Raw genomic sequence first — 13,297 nt, forward strand, 5'->3', positions numbered from 1 at the left:
TCGATCGTGTACCAACAGCCGTAGTTGGTTTGAATTGAATCCCACATCCGGACACAGGAACGGCACCACTTCAAATGGTGAACCACTGCCTCTTTTGTGTACCAATCTACGCTAAGAAAGGCCCACACACTTGCCCGAAATTATCTATTGATTGTGTCTTTCAATTGAATACTTTCCCTGCCGGTGAATATGCGTGTGCGCGAGCGAAGAAAACGGCAGGAAATAGTTAAACGAATCTGATTTATTGTCCAGACAGAGTTTTTTTTTGTTTTGCGGGGGGAAATTTCAGGAACCAGTCCTCCAGAAAAGAACCAACGCTCTTTCATGCCTTCCGCTTCGGTACTCGGTAGGTAAACAGTTGATTAACATCCTTATCCTCTTTATCACTGTCATCTTCATCATCGTCGTACATGATACGTTTTAAATTTACAACACGCCTACTGGTCGGAGGTTTCGGTACGTTCGGTTCGATCGCCGCGGGAGGAATTTCCTGCACCGGGTCGATCGTTTCGACAGACTGTTCCGTTTGTACTGCATTCGGTGGTGTTAGGTCCGATGGTGTCGAAGGTACAATTGAAACGTCCTCCTCACCTACAATGGACGCTTCGAGGCGATCCAGTTCGCCAAAGTCAAGCATATCCTCATCGTCATCGTTAAGCATATCATCGATGGCACTGTGGGCAGCCTCTCGCGACTCGGTGGATCTTGTTGGAACGTTTGTCACATCCTGCCCCGTCATAAATAAATCTTCATCGTCATCGGACAGCATATTGTTAAGAACGCCTTGGTCATGTTCTTTATCCTCACATTTCGGTACGTCGTGCGCTTGCATTTCGCGATCGGAATGTCCTTCGTGCGGGCGATTGGATTGTTTTTGCTTTTCCCAGGCAAGAACAACCTTCAGCTGGTTGAACGATATCTCTGGTGGGCATCTTTCTTTGATGGACGTTAGCGTATGCGACTCTTGCAGGTTCGCTGGCAAACGGGATGCTATCGCTGCATAAACATCCGGCGCAACACCCAGCCGGATAAGATCCTGCTGCTCGAACGGTAGCCCTACCCGAATAGCCTCGCACAGATGCTCAATTATGGTACTTTCCTTTAGGTTTCGTACGGTAGCAATATGCGCGATCGATTTCTTGTCAGTCTTAAACATCGTATAGCTTGTTGATTTCGTTGCCGTAAGCTGTTCGTGGTGTGCATTCGGTGGCTTGGAGACGGAAGTTTCCGGCAGCAAACTCAGCTGCTGCTGTATGCACACCAAAAACTCTCGTCCAAACTTTTGCAGCTTCGCGTCGGAAAATCCATCCAGCTGAGCGTCTTTCATCTCCTGCAGGTTCAACGGTTTCCGGGTGGCCAACTGATGGAGGGCCGCGTTCGACGCGATCATGTACGGCATGCATTCGAACGTGGTCGCCAACTCGGCACGTTTCTTCAGCAGCGTTTTGACGAGTTCGTGAGTAAGGTCCTGCTTGCTGGTTCGTACTACCGGGAGTGGCGTTTTCTCGTACAGTGAAGCAGGTTTAATAACCTTCAGCGATTTGAACATGGTCGTCGTTGGTTTCATCAACAGTTGGCGGTCTTTCCCGTTTCCATTGAGCCAACGCTGGCCCGCGGTGGTAAGTTGGTGATACACTATCTGGGCGAACTTGTTGTAACTGTTTGCCACCTTAACCTTGCTCAGATAGCCTTCCCGCTCGAGAAGCGATCCTAGTGACTTCCACCACTCTTCGTCCTTGTCCTTGCCCTTCCCGAACAGTGGGTGGTTGTAAAACCGTTCGTGAAGCTTCTTATTCCGGGATCCTCGCAGCAGCAAGATGGGCATGGTAAGACCAACTCCACCGTGAAACGCACCAATCGCACCCAGCAGCATTTCGGCTTCGGTCGCAAAGTTGTACCGACCTTCGGCATCGAGACCTTCGTACCGTTCGCAATCTTTGGCTACCCCGCCACGGGTACAGTTATCACAGCATCGTTTCACCGCCGTTGCTTTTTCCTCTGCCTTGTTCACGTGTGTCAGCACGCCTTCGAAATAGTTCAGGACGAACCGGCGCCTACAGTCACGCAGCTCAACGTACTCGGCCATCTTTTGCGCAAGCTGCTCCTGGTTCTTTTGTATCGAGCTTGAGGTTTCGGCGCGCAAAATTTCGTGCGTTTTAAAATCGCCCTTACTCCAGAACATGATGCAACGGGCCGGTTGGCCATCGCGACCGGCACGGCCTGCCTCCTGGTAGTAGCTTTCTAAATCCTTCGATGCACCGTAGTGTATGACTAGCCGGACGTCCGGCTTATCGATGCCCATGCCGAACGCGATCGTTGCCACAATAATGCGCACGTGATCGCTAACAAAACTTTCCAGCACTTGTTTGCGTTGCGTTAGTGATATGCCACCGTGGTACGCTTCACACTGGATGCGCTTTTCACGCAGGAGCCCAACTATTTCGTCCGTTTGCTTGCGTGTCAAGCAGTAGATGATGGTGCTTCCTTCGCGATTCTCTCCCAGCAGGGGTCGTATGTCATGCATTGGTCCTAAACTACCTTTAGGCCTCACGATGAACTCGAGATTCGGTCGATCGAACCCGGTGCAGAGGATCTGGGGATTGGCCAGCTTCAAGCTCTGTATGATATCGTCCCGCACTCTCTGTGTGGCCGTTGCTGTAACGGCGAGTATTGGCACCTTTGGACAGATCTCCCGAATCTGGCCTAGATTACGATACGCGGGTCGAAAATCGTGCCCCCATTTGCTCAAACAGTGCGCCTCGTCGATGGCAATTAGTGCAAGTTGGGAGTGGACCGCTTTCAACAGCGATTGCCCGGAATCGGACGTTATGTATTCGGGTGTAAGATACACGAGTCGAAACTGGCCAGCCTTAATCTCCGGTACCGGGTTTTGACGCTGTGCTGTACCCAGCAGACAGGCGGGAATGTTGCACAGGTTGAGGGACAACACTTGATCCTGCATCAAACTGATCAGCGGTGACACGACGAATGTAAGACGGTTCAGAAACACGGAAGGGAATTGGTATGTGAGCGATTTACCGTACCCCGTTGCCATTATGGCACAATTATCGCGGCGCTGGACAATAATGGAGCGGATAATGCTCCATTGCATCGGACGGAATGCTGTATGACCGAAGCTGGCCGACAGTACCTGCAGGTGTTCCGGCTCCGGTTCGTCTACTGGGTGTGTTTTGTCTGGTTCGGGCCGTATTGGCCTACTATTATTCGGGAACATTTCCTGCGACGTGCAACGATAACGACACAAATGCGTTCGCTGTTTTGTTTGCGTGTTTTCGAATTGGTGTAAAAATACCGCGAATGAGAAATGTCAAACTGAGCGAAAGTGTCACCGAGCGATGCAGTGTTGCCAGATTGAGCTGGTAAATAATGAAACATAAATCTGTGGTGAATTTATGTTGAATAATTTCTGTAAAAATCGTTTTTATTTCATAGTGCGCTTTATTGGCATAAAATGAAAATTCACAAAGTGTTTCAATTAACCAACATCATGCGTGAAAAATGGATTCATTCCGGTATCGTGGCGTCAATCGTTTCTAATCCCACAACGAGTAAAGCAACTCCGCAAAGGCAATTTTAAGTAAAATATGGAAAATCTATCCAAAATATGATTTTATTTAATCGATTGCAGTTGTTGTCAGTTCCATTGTTAAAATATTATCACACTCACAAACGTTGTTTCCGTTGCACAAAAAAAAAACAAATGGAAGTGAGCTTCATCAGACGAAAGCACTTTCGCAAGGTATAAAATTTTGAAATGCATCCGGCATGCACTCGACCTTTCTACTCTGATAATGGGGATTTGCTGACTGTCTGCCAATTACCTCTCATTCTCTCATTCTTGCGCTATCGGTTCTAGGATTTTCCGTTTTGCTATTATCACACACGGACTTATCATACATTCGTTATTCCTCATTTAAAAACACCTTTCGCAATTGCGCTGCACTCTTACTCAACCGTTGAGAGCGTTGAGGGCGTTGGTGTAAAACGGGGCGGAATTTGACGTTCACCGTTGCTACTGGTGTTGTCGTCAGCAGCGACTGCGAGCTTCTTATCAGCATCCGCTGCCATGTAATCTTCCACGGTAACGTAGTGCGGACCACCGTAAAAGTCAAGTACCGCGATTTGGGTGATGTTCAGCTTGCAGAGGAAAAAGTTATGACCATCGGCTGGAACGCGAGGAAGAATACATTAGCAGGGTATTAGCAGTGTGAAATAGATAACATGGATGACTTTGATGGAAACTTGTTGGAATATATAGTAATAACCAATTAATGGATGGGTAATTCCAATGAAGAAACCACTTCATTCCGCAATCGAACTTACTTTTGATCCATTTTTCTGCTGCCGGATGACGGCTGAACATAGCGCGCGAACCGAACGCGTACTCATCCGTACCGTTTTCGATTTTGTCTGCCCGGCCCGATATCATGATTCGCGCACAGGTCGGTTCCATCGGATCGATACCATTGTTCGTGCAGTACTTGTCCTGATCCAGTGAAAGCATCACGGTGAGTCGGTTATCCTTGTGCAGATCCTGCGCCGTATAGTCCAGCATGGTAAGGTAGAAGTACAGCACACCGGTTGACTTTTCGCCTCGCGCACTGTCGGCAACGGAAATTATGTTTACCATTGGGAAACCTTTGATGGCATCCACCGTCGATAGGGAACCCATTGAAACCCATTCTGATTGAGGGAAAAAACAAAACACACATTAAAGCATTAATAAAAATAAAACCAGAACAAACACGTATGACTTACCGGCCTTATGCACCAGATAGCGAGCCATTTTGGCGTACTGTGTGTGGGGCGGTGGTACATCATCCCCGTCAGCTTTGAATATTTCCACCAACGACCCACCCGATAGATTGTTCCAGCAGGCGAGCGTAGTTAACAGTACTGCCGTGATCATTATGTACAGGACAATCCAGCGCTTGGTACCAACCGGTGCAACCGGTTGAGAAACATCACCAAACTGCTTATAGGAAACCGTCGGAATCGTCATGATGGAGCGTTGTTGTTCCACTTGTTGATTATTATTATGTCTATATATGAATAATATCTGAGGAAAGAACGGAAAAATATAACGATCATTGCAAAACGGCCCACTGGATACACACACTCAAACGCACGCACTCGATGATTCACTCCGATCGCAATGGATCATGCATTTCTTTGTTTCGGAAAGTCAACTTATGACGCAGATATCGGTGGGTGGGTAAGAAATGTGGCTTTTGCGTTACATTTCTGCCCTCCTCATAGATTTCCTGCTGGTTATCGCGTGATCGCGAAGGTCAGAATTTGTTTTGCGTTGGATCAAGAAGAGGATCGGTGTCTCGGTTGGGGGAGAAGGGTGAACTAAGAATCCTACCTTACGGAGCACGGTTTGCTAACGGGGAACTTACTTTTTCCACTACACTCGAGGTCGTTCTGCGAACCAAGATCCAACTGAACCGAGAGTAGGTGATAAAGTAACAAGCGTAGCGATTTGTTCGAGAGTTTTAAGAATGTTTGAAGAATTTGTTTGTGTTGTTGTTTGTAATGATTGGAACAAAAACTTACAGTGAGCGCAGGTTACGTACGTCCGTTTGGTTTTGACAGTTGTGTACCGTAGCGTAAAGCGCTGACAGTTCATAACGCTAACGCCACGGCGTTATGTTCGATAATTTTTATCATGTGGAACAAATCAAATATTTTGTGAAAAACGTTAATATCCGCAGTAATAGTGCATTGATACAAACAATTATACGCAATGCTGAAACTTGTGGTTCATAATTGCATTGCATACAGTCAATGGAATCTATCCTATGTTCATTGCTCTGTTTGTTTCACACAAAAGTCACTGCTCTGTGCGTTTCTTTAAAATGTTCATATCATCCAAAAAATCGAAAGGTTGTTGAATAAAGTCTTAATGAAACTTACATGTTTACTCATGTATGTACTTGCATGTACTTGCAGACTGAATCAACTCTTCTTTCCAATGGTCAATAAACGTATAATAGCGACAAACTAAAGCAGTTTTTTGTTCAGTAATCCCATTGGAAGCAATATAAACAAAGCTAACTAATGATCGTTCCAAAGAATCGTTTTAAAATTGTCATAAAACATACAGCTCACATGATACGATGCGCACTCCAAGCTCAACGAAACAACTATCGCATCCGTTAGGTGGTAATGAATAACCCGGCAATGTACAGTAACAGTTAGAGCCACACACGCGAACGAACGATTGTTTCAATTTGCGGGCAATCCTCGAAAACCATTTCATCTCGATTCTATGTTTGATCAGCGAAGTTCCCTTACAAGCGGACTCGGCAAACGAGTCCGGATATCCGTTTGATTTTTCTCAACCTTCGCCAGAGGGCATTCGCAAACGGAAGAATATGACCAGCAGGACAAGATACAGCGATGGATGTGTACCCTGGTGTGTATCGAATGGTAAGAATGTCCTTTTAAACCGATGTCCATTTGCTGTTTGCTTTGCCGGTAGCAAACCACATTGCATCGCCGGGTATCGGTAACGGTGCATTGCACAAAAATGGGATCTTTTATTGGTCCTGTCGAGTTCGCGAATTGCACGGCAGTGCAGCCAGCAGCTTATTTCGCTCGGGATGCTAGTTGGCAAGATTGGCTGGCTGGTTACTGGTTACTGGGAATGCTGGGTTACATTGCGCCTTCGAATGCAGCTGACTCAGACGGAGAAGGTAGGATTTCAATTTTCAATTTGTTTGAGTGCGTTGCCGCTCCCATGCCGTGTGGAATGGATTTTATGGTCCACGGGCCCGAAAGTTTGCCCATAATTGGGATATAAAACTTTAGTTTTCCAATCGATTGAAATCGAAACTGGGAAATGGTCAGTAACGATGTCGCATCGGTTTTTGTTGTTGTTGTTTGCGGTTTGCATGGAATTGTATGAAAGCTGAAGGAAAGCGTAAGTGTACCGTTATTGTTGTGTTACAGCTCGTTGATTTGATATTGTTGTTTGTTTTACGTCAAAAAAGTAAAATGTTGCTATTGTATAGTAATGAATAAGTTTAACAACACAGTGGATCGCCGTTTATCCGTATCGGGATTCGATGGTTGCCGAATAAGACGGATAATAGGCACATATTCTATTAACGTGTCGTAGATAGGGTTATTTTTAGAATATAATTTATTTTGTGTATTTTATTGTTGGCCAAGAAATTGTAGTGGTTTTCTTTAAGAATTTGAGCTCATTTGATCATAAACATTTGGGTTTTTCAATTCTTTCGACAACGGTGGTGCCGGAATATACCAAATTTGTTTAGGAACTGTCATTTCCGAGCTGCATAGATAATCAGACACGCAGTTAAATGACAATCGGATAATCGGCGCTCCGCTGTATTACTATTTACTTACTTACTTATCGATCTCTTCCCTCGTTTCAGTTTTTCTCCTTGGTTTGCAATCTATACCAGCACTTCAATGATTCAGATGATCACATCCATTATAAACATTTTATTTCGTCTCGTTTTGATACATTGCATAATGAAAAAAAAATATTTTTTTTATTTCTTCGAAACCAAAGCCAAATAAAAAAATTATTATAGTATTTTAAATGCAGCTTGGCTCAGCGCGAAATTATCTCTTGTTTATATTAATCATTGATTATGATTTCTGTGGAAATTTAATTTTGCCTCTGTTCCATTCGGTTTGATTACACGGAATCAGATAGCGAACATGGCAGTTAACCAAAATTCTTATATTCTAAGAATTGTTTGTCACGATACGCGTGTTACGATACGAGTTTGTCACGATACGAGTGAACAAATATCTTCCTTTTGATTAAATTTAATGCAACACAGCTTCACACTCTCATGAGCTGCAGATAAAGCCATATTTTTGATTTTGATTGGTCACTTCGAAAGGCAAACACAAGGGTAAACATTCCAAACGTCGATAGCTTTGCCTACGTATCGATCGAAACCGATTTTTGAGCCAACCTCACGAGCGGAACAGAGGATGCAAGATAAAAACGGCTGCAACAAAAAGCCAATCAACAAAAACAGAAACCCACCTAGGATTAAGAAAAAGCTTGCAGGTGAACGAATGGAAGGGAAATAATAAAAATGTCCTATAGAAGAAGCATCATCCAGTGTGACCAGCCCGACATAGGTCGACCATAAATTGTGCACCAAAATCCATTGGCTGCCACTTCCATTCACCGACCGGCAACGGCGTTGTGCTCATACCTGCTGAGCACTGTCCTCAACAGGGCAGCATAAGCCAAAATGCATGCAAAAGGCTAGCCAAGGGGGGAAAGATTTGAGTAGAGGTAATTATGCATAAATTTTTAGCATATTTCATCGTCACCACGGGACGAACACACCTTTTGCGTGTGCCTCCACAAGGGAGGGCCCAGTGGATAGGATGGGTTTCTGCTAAAAGATCGCAGCGGCATCGTGATGATGCAACTGGAATGGCTTTACCGTCGCGCCCAAGTTTAGTCCACGGTTGCACGGAATCCCACGTGGCGATTTTTTTTTGTTGCGGAGCGCGGTGGATCGTGTGCAAATGTTGAATCGTTTTGCGTTGATGGTCCATAGCGAAGGAAACGTTTGCGATAACCAGCTAAACGTGGGATGAGCACAAGATGAATGGGTTAATTGCAACAATTATGACCGACTCGGTGCAACAGAGCGGTGCGTGGCTACCGTATGCACTTGTGCGCCTTCCAGGTACGCTCTGTGGAGGACTATTGAATTAATGATTTATGAAGCGCACACACATTTTTATCCGCATGGAGGTTTTCAAGTATACGCCATGTAACTATGGCATTGGTTTTTATTTAAAGACTATAGTTACACAGCATTCAACTTAAAACGCAATAATAATAAATCTGTTCATTTTAATAACATTTTTTATGGAAAAGGCTATTTAAAATAAATAAACGATAAATTACGTAAATAATACGAGAATACGAGGAAGATTCGTCATAACTATAATAGATACATTAATAACCCATTCCTAAGAAAATATGCTACTGATCTATAGCGTCATGTTGTAGGTTCGTATGTAATGTATGTATGTAATTTATTTATAAATTTTAATGTTTTATTGGTTAATTGATTTAATGCTAGATTTATACGTTTGCACATTTATTGATCGATTGATTAATTGAATTATTTATTTTTATTTACTTATTTGCTTCTTTTTTTTTTATTTCAACACCTAATATTTTAACAGTAGCCGCCAAGTGATTCAATTTTCAAACTCTTTCATGCTGTAATAAACGCTTGTCAATCGGACGTATATTTCTAACGAAATTTAATAAGCGAATGCACATAAGTATACATGTGGGTTTATTTTCGGTATCACCATACACCGAACCGTTACACGATAATTGTGAAATCAATTAATAACTGACCTTTAGGAAAAACTGTTTATTTGTACACATAGATGAATTATTCGGGAAATGAATGCTATACGAGTTTGGTGTTCGAATTTCCAGGGAAAAATGTTATCGAAGCTGATGCAATTCAATGACCGTATGATTGAGATGTAATGCGAAAAGGTGGCAGTTATTTACCATCGTTTAATTACTCTGGTCGGTATCTATTGCAATGTGCAATGGGTACAAAAATCCTATTCAAATAATAGAAAACGGATTCATAATTGTTCCACGAAAATTCAGTTTATTTCAGTTGTGGCGGTCTCATTCGGGGAACGAAAAGGCTACTGTTGCTAATTTTGATCATAACGGGAGCTATGCGGAATACTCCTTCTGTATGGAGATGGATGGAGACGCCCAGTCTTTTTCATTTGTGATGTGCAGCAAAAGTATTGAATATTTTATTTAAATCAATTCATTTTAGTATTGTCAATAAAGAGCAAGTAATGATTTAAAATAAAACAGAATAAATTCTTTTTATCGAATATAACGATCGTAAAGATTAAACAGAAGATACTGTACATACATCAGATCTCGCATCACGTGGAAGAATCATTTAATGGAGACGCCTGGTTGTTTGTTGATTTGGAGTGGTTAAACATTTTTTGATTAACAATTATAGTATTGTCTAGTGAAATATTAGTACAAAACTAGAGGTCATAGGTGGTGTGTTGGTAGCGGCACCGAACATCACACGACAAGACCGGTCCAAAATCCCATCCGTACGCAAGACTGACTATCCGGCTACGGGTAAATAAAGTCAAAGAAAGTCAGAAATAGCAGGCATAAGTCTCTTGAGATTGTTGCGCCGATTATGAAGAAACTAGAGGTCGTTGAATGCACCATATATTTTTTAACACTAGACACACTGCAAACGAACATCGTGCTTAAATATTACGTATTACTTTTGCTCAAAAAGTCGTGCTAAATTAATTAAAACATTGTTTCTCTTGGACTGTTACCTTTCTCGCCTTACTTTGTCAGTGGGATGGAAAAAAAAAATGGAAAAATGAACCTTTTCAAATTCAGAGTGAAGAACGGTAGAAGCAACTGAAAATTAATAAACCGAATATGAAAAATAAACACAAAAGAAAGATCACCATGACCGACGAATTCTACAGTACCAGCAACGTGACCATAGTTACTTTTATAGGCAGGTGGCGTAGTTCTGAACAAAAAAATAGCAAAAAAGATAAACTTACTGAAATCAAACTTACCCAGTAGCCGAACATGGAACATTCATTGTATACACTATTTTTTGCCTCAAAGTAGAACATCCACCCTTGGTTGCAGAGTTGCGATGAAGTCCAAACCGTAGTAAGGTAATAAATAAATTTACACAAAAGGTGACGAGAGAGAACAAAGTGGCGACCGTAAGTAGTGGTAGAGATTTTTGAATGCAAATGGTGCTAGATTTGTTATGGTGAATAAGATCGTTCGTGTCGAGTAGTTAAGCGTTGCTAAAATGAAGGTTCGGAATACAGCATTAATTGTTGCCTTCTCGGTGCCGTTTTGATTAAGCGGTTTGAATGAACCGAGAAAGTATAATATAATATAAAATATAAAATAAGAGTTGTAACTGGTGATAAGCAGTCTATCCATTTGAAATTCCTAATGAGTTGACCCGGGAGTACACCCGGGATAAGGTGACCTTTCACTGTTTGGAGAAGGAAATGCCTCCAAACGAATGTGAATTGTATACAAGCTACCTTTGTTCAAAGCAATTCGCCTTGGCCGTTCTTGAATAAATTAAAAAAAATGCCTAATGGAAATTTTCTCACATAAACGTTACTTATTACGGACCCAAAGCATATGTACATTGTCCGCTGTCATCGTCAACATGTTTGCAGTGCTTTAAGTTGCTAGCATGAGCATAGTGCAGATCGAAAACAAAACTTAAACGAAAAAATACCCCGAAATGTTACCAACTGCACCATGATTTGACTCGGGCAGAAAGTTCAATCGGGGTAGTGTTTTTTTTGCTGTTGCTGTTCTTCTTCTTCTTTTATTCTACTCGTATGCACCGGCGTGCACAATTGTGCTCGTTTGTGCATGATTCGTTGCAATCCCGAATGCGTTCGACATGCACACATCCGTCGCTGGCTGGCTGTGAGCTGGCGACAAGGGTTTGACAAAGTTTTGCATATTTTAGGGCAGCATGGTATGGTAACCGACTGTATAAAACTGTAGTGTGTAGATTAGCACAGAGAAGGGGGAAAACAACCTGCCCATCTCTTGTGCGACCTATGTATGTGTGAGTGCAAGCCAGAAAGTGGATCCGGTGCGTTCGGAATGTAGCCAGCACGGGTGAAAAAAAAACTCACCAGACTCACTCCAAACTGTGCTTAGGATGATGGAAAATGCTTTCGGTTCGATGATACGAGCTTTAGACTGAAGAAACCCTTATACGGGACCGTTCCTGATTTTGAGAACTTTGCGAAATTTGCATCAGTGTGAAATAGTAACGTAGGTTAAGAGATATGGCAGCAGCTGTTCATAAGGCAAGGTGTGCAATGCTGAGTGCACGGCAGTGCTCCGATCGTAAGTAACAATGTTGCAACCCCCGGTTCCGAGCAGTTCGAACGTGATGGCAAATATTCAATGTTTGAACGGTGTTTGGACAAGTTGATTTTACATCTGTTGAATTTTTTTAGCAAAGAAGCATTTCTGTTCTACGTAATAATATTGATTTAAAAAAGGGTAAGGCATGGCTGCAATACCCAAAAAGATGGCCATCTTGTTGGAAACAATAAAACCTATTAATAAACACACATTAAACTAAGTTTTGTTTCAGGAATTACGGCTCTGGTCGTGATCTTTTCTATTTGTTTTTCATAATGAAACAAATCATCATCCTGAAAGTATGCAATTCAGTAGAACTATACGCCTAGAGGTATGCAATTTGCACAACCACAATAGAGTAATAAAGTACTGTCAATGGGATGGTGAGGTTTCGGAAAGTATTCTGACAGAGTGGAGTGTGAAATTACATTCATTTGCATAAAACACATCCTCCCACTGTGTTACATATGCCGTTAAGGTTTTTGGATATGAAATGCTATCCCACATATTTTAATTTGGCCAAGAGGGAGTTTTTTTTCGTGTGTGTTTGTAATTTGTATTTGCACAATATGAACCTAATTGCTTGCCAAACATTTCGAAATGAACGACCAGTTGATTTGATTTATGAGTAGGGCAGGTAAGCGTTGTCATCGAATACGGTACCAAACATTAATTACAAGCAATTGTACACTCGTGTCAACTCGTCCACAAGGTGCAATCATAAGCGTTGTGGTACGTTTGGCCAAAATCCCGTTTCGATTTCATCATACCCACCACATTCATCACACATTCCATGTGGTTTTACCTTTTTCAAATCAATGCGTGTGTATATGTGTGTGTGTGGATGTTTTTTTTTATGTGGTAAGCGTTTTCCGCAATTCTTTTATTACAAAACTTTTCCAATTATAGTCTTTTGATTTCAGACCATGCCCAGCCACAAGCAAACCAGCAGCTTGCTGAACCTTTTTGTGACGGTTGCGACTTTCCGTTTGTGTACGGGAGTGTGTTTTACTTTTTCGTCGTTCTTACTTCCGAAGCCCGGTTCGGTAACGCGTGTTCCCGGGCAAAGGGAAGAATGCAAAGGATTTGTTCATGACAAAACGAACGATCCTTCCGCCGGTGGACGGAAATGCGCAATGTGTGCGCGGGAAGCGAGCTTATGGTTTTTCTTGTTTGCACTCGGTCGACGGTCAACGACGGAACGTGCGGAGATGCACATAAATCCCAACCCGAACCTGTACGAACCGGTGCGCACTGCACGGGGAAAATGTCCCACGATGGTGATTGGTTGGACAGTTGGAAAAG

General features: G+C 42.7%; 2 protein-coding genes across 3 annotated transcripts; both read right to left on the reverse strand.

The window, feature by feature from the left end:
* Window positions 1-320: 320 nt before the first annotated feature.
* LOC128310640 (bifunctional 3'-5' exonuclease/ATP-dependent helicase WRN-like) lies at window positions 321-3,235 on the reverse strand. The gene has a single exon (XM_053047331.1). It carries the CDS (start codon window positions 3,233-3,235, stop codon window positions 323-325), a length of 2,913 nt encoding a protein of 970 aa, XP_052903291.1. The 3' UTR covers window positions 321-322.
* Window positions 3,236-3,661: 426 nt separating this feature from the next.
* Window positions 3,662-5,553, reverse strand: LOC128296811 (protein CREG1). 2 transcript variants are annotated; one of them, XM_053032298.1, is made up of 4 exons: window positions 5,424-5,553; window positions 4,780-5,080; window positions 4,345-4,704; window positions 3,662-4,187 (listed from the first exon to the last, which is right to left on the reverse strand). In XM_053032298.1, exons 2-4 carry the CDS (start codon window positions 5,021-5,023, stop codon window positions 3,967-3,969), a joined length of 825 nt encoding a protein of 274 aa, XP_052888258.1. In that variant the 5' UTR covers window positions 5,024-5,080; window positions 5,424-5,553; the 3' UTR covers window positions 3,662-3,966. The 2 variants fall into 2 exon arrangements, with proteins under 2 accessions (XP_052888258.1, XP_052888259.1); XM_053032299.1 differs by lacking the exon at window positions 5,424-5,553 and adding an exon at window positions 5,390-5,423.
* Window positions 5,554-13,297: the final 7,744 nt, after the last annotated feature.

The sequence above is a fragment of the Anopheles moucheti genome, chromosome 2 (genome assembly GCF_943734755.1).
Source record: "Anopheles moucheti chromosome 2, idAnoMoucSN_F20_07, whole genome shotgun sequence".
NCBI lineage: Eukaryota > Metazoa > Arthropoda > Insecta > Diptera > Culicidae > Anopheles > Anopheles moucheti.

Excerpts from the sequence above, each read along its gene's own strand:
- LOC128310640 (XM_053047331.1), bottom strand. The coding sequence starts at position 3,235 with ATGTTCCCGAATAATAGTAGGCCAATACGGCCCGAACCAGACAAAACA.
- LOC128296811 (XM_053032298.1), bottom strand. The coding sequence starts at position 5,023 with ATGACGATTCCGACGGTTTCCTATAAGCAGTTTGGTGATGTTTCTCAA. Across the intron at positions 4,705-4,779 it reads CTATCTGGTGCATAAGGCCG|AATGGGTTTCAATGGGTTCC; the intron begins GTAAGTCATACG and ends TCCCTCAATCAG. Across the intron at positions 4,188-4,344 it reads AGCAGAAAAATGGATCAAAA|CCGATGGTCATAACTTTTTC; the intron begins GTAAGTTCGATT and ends CTCGCGTTCCAG.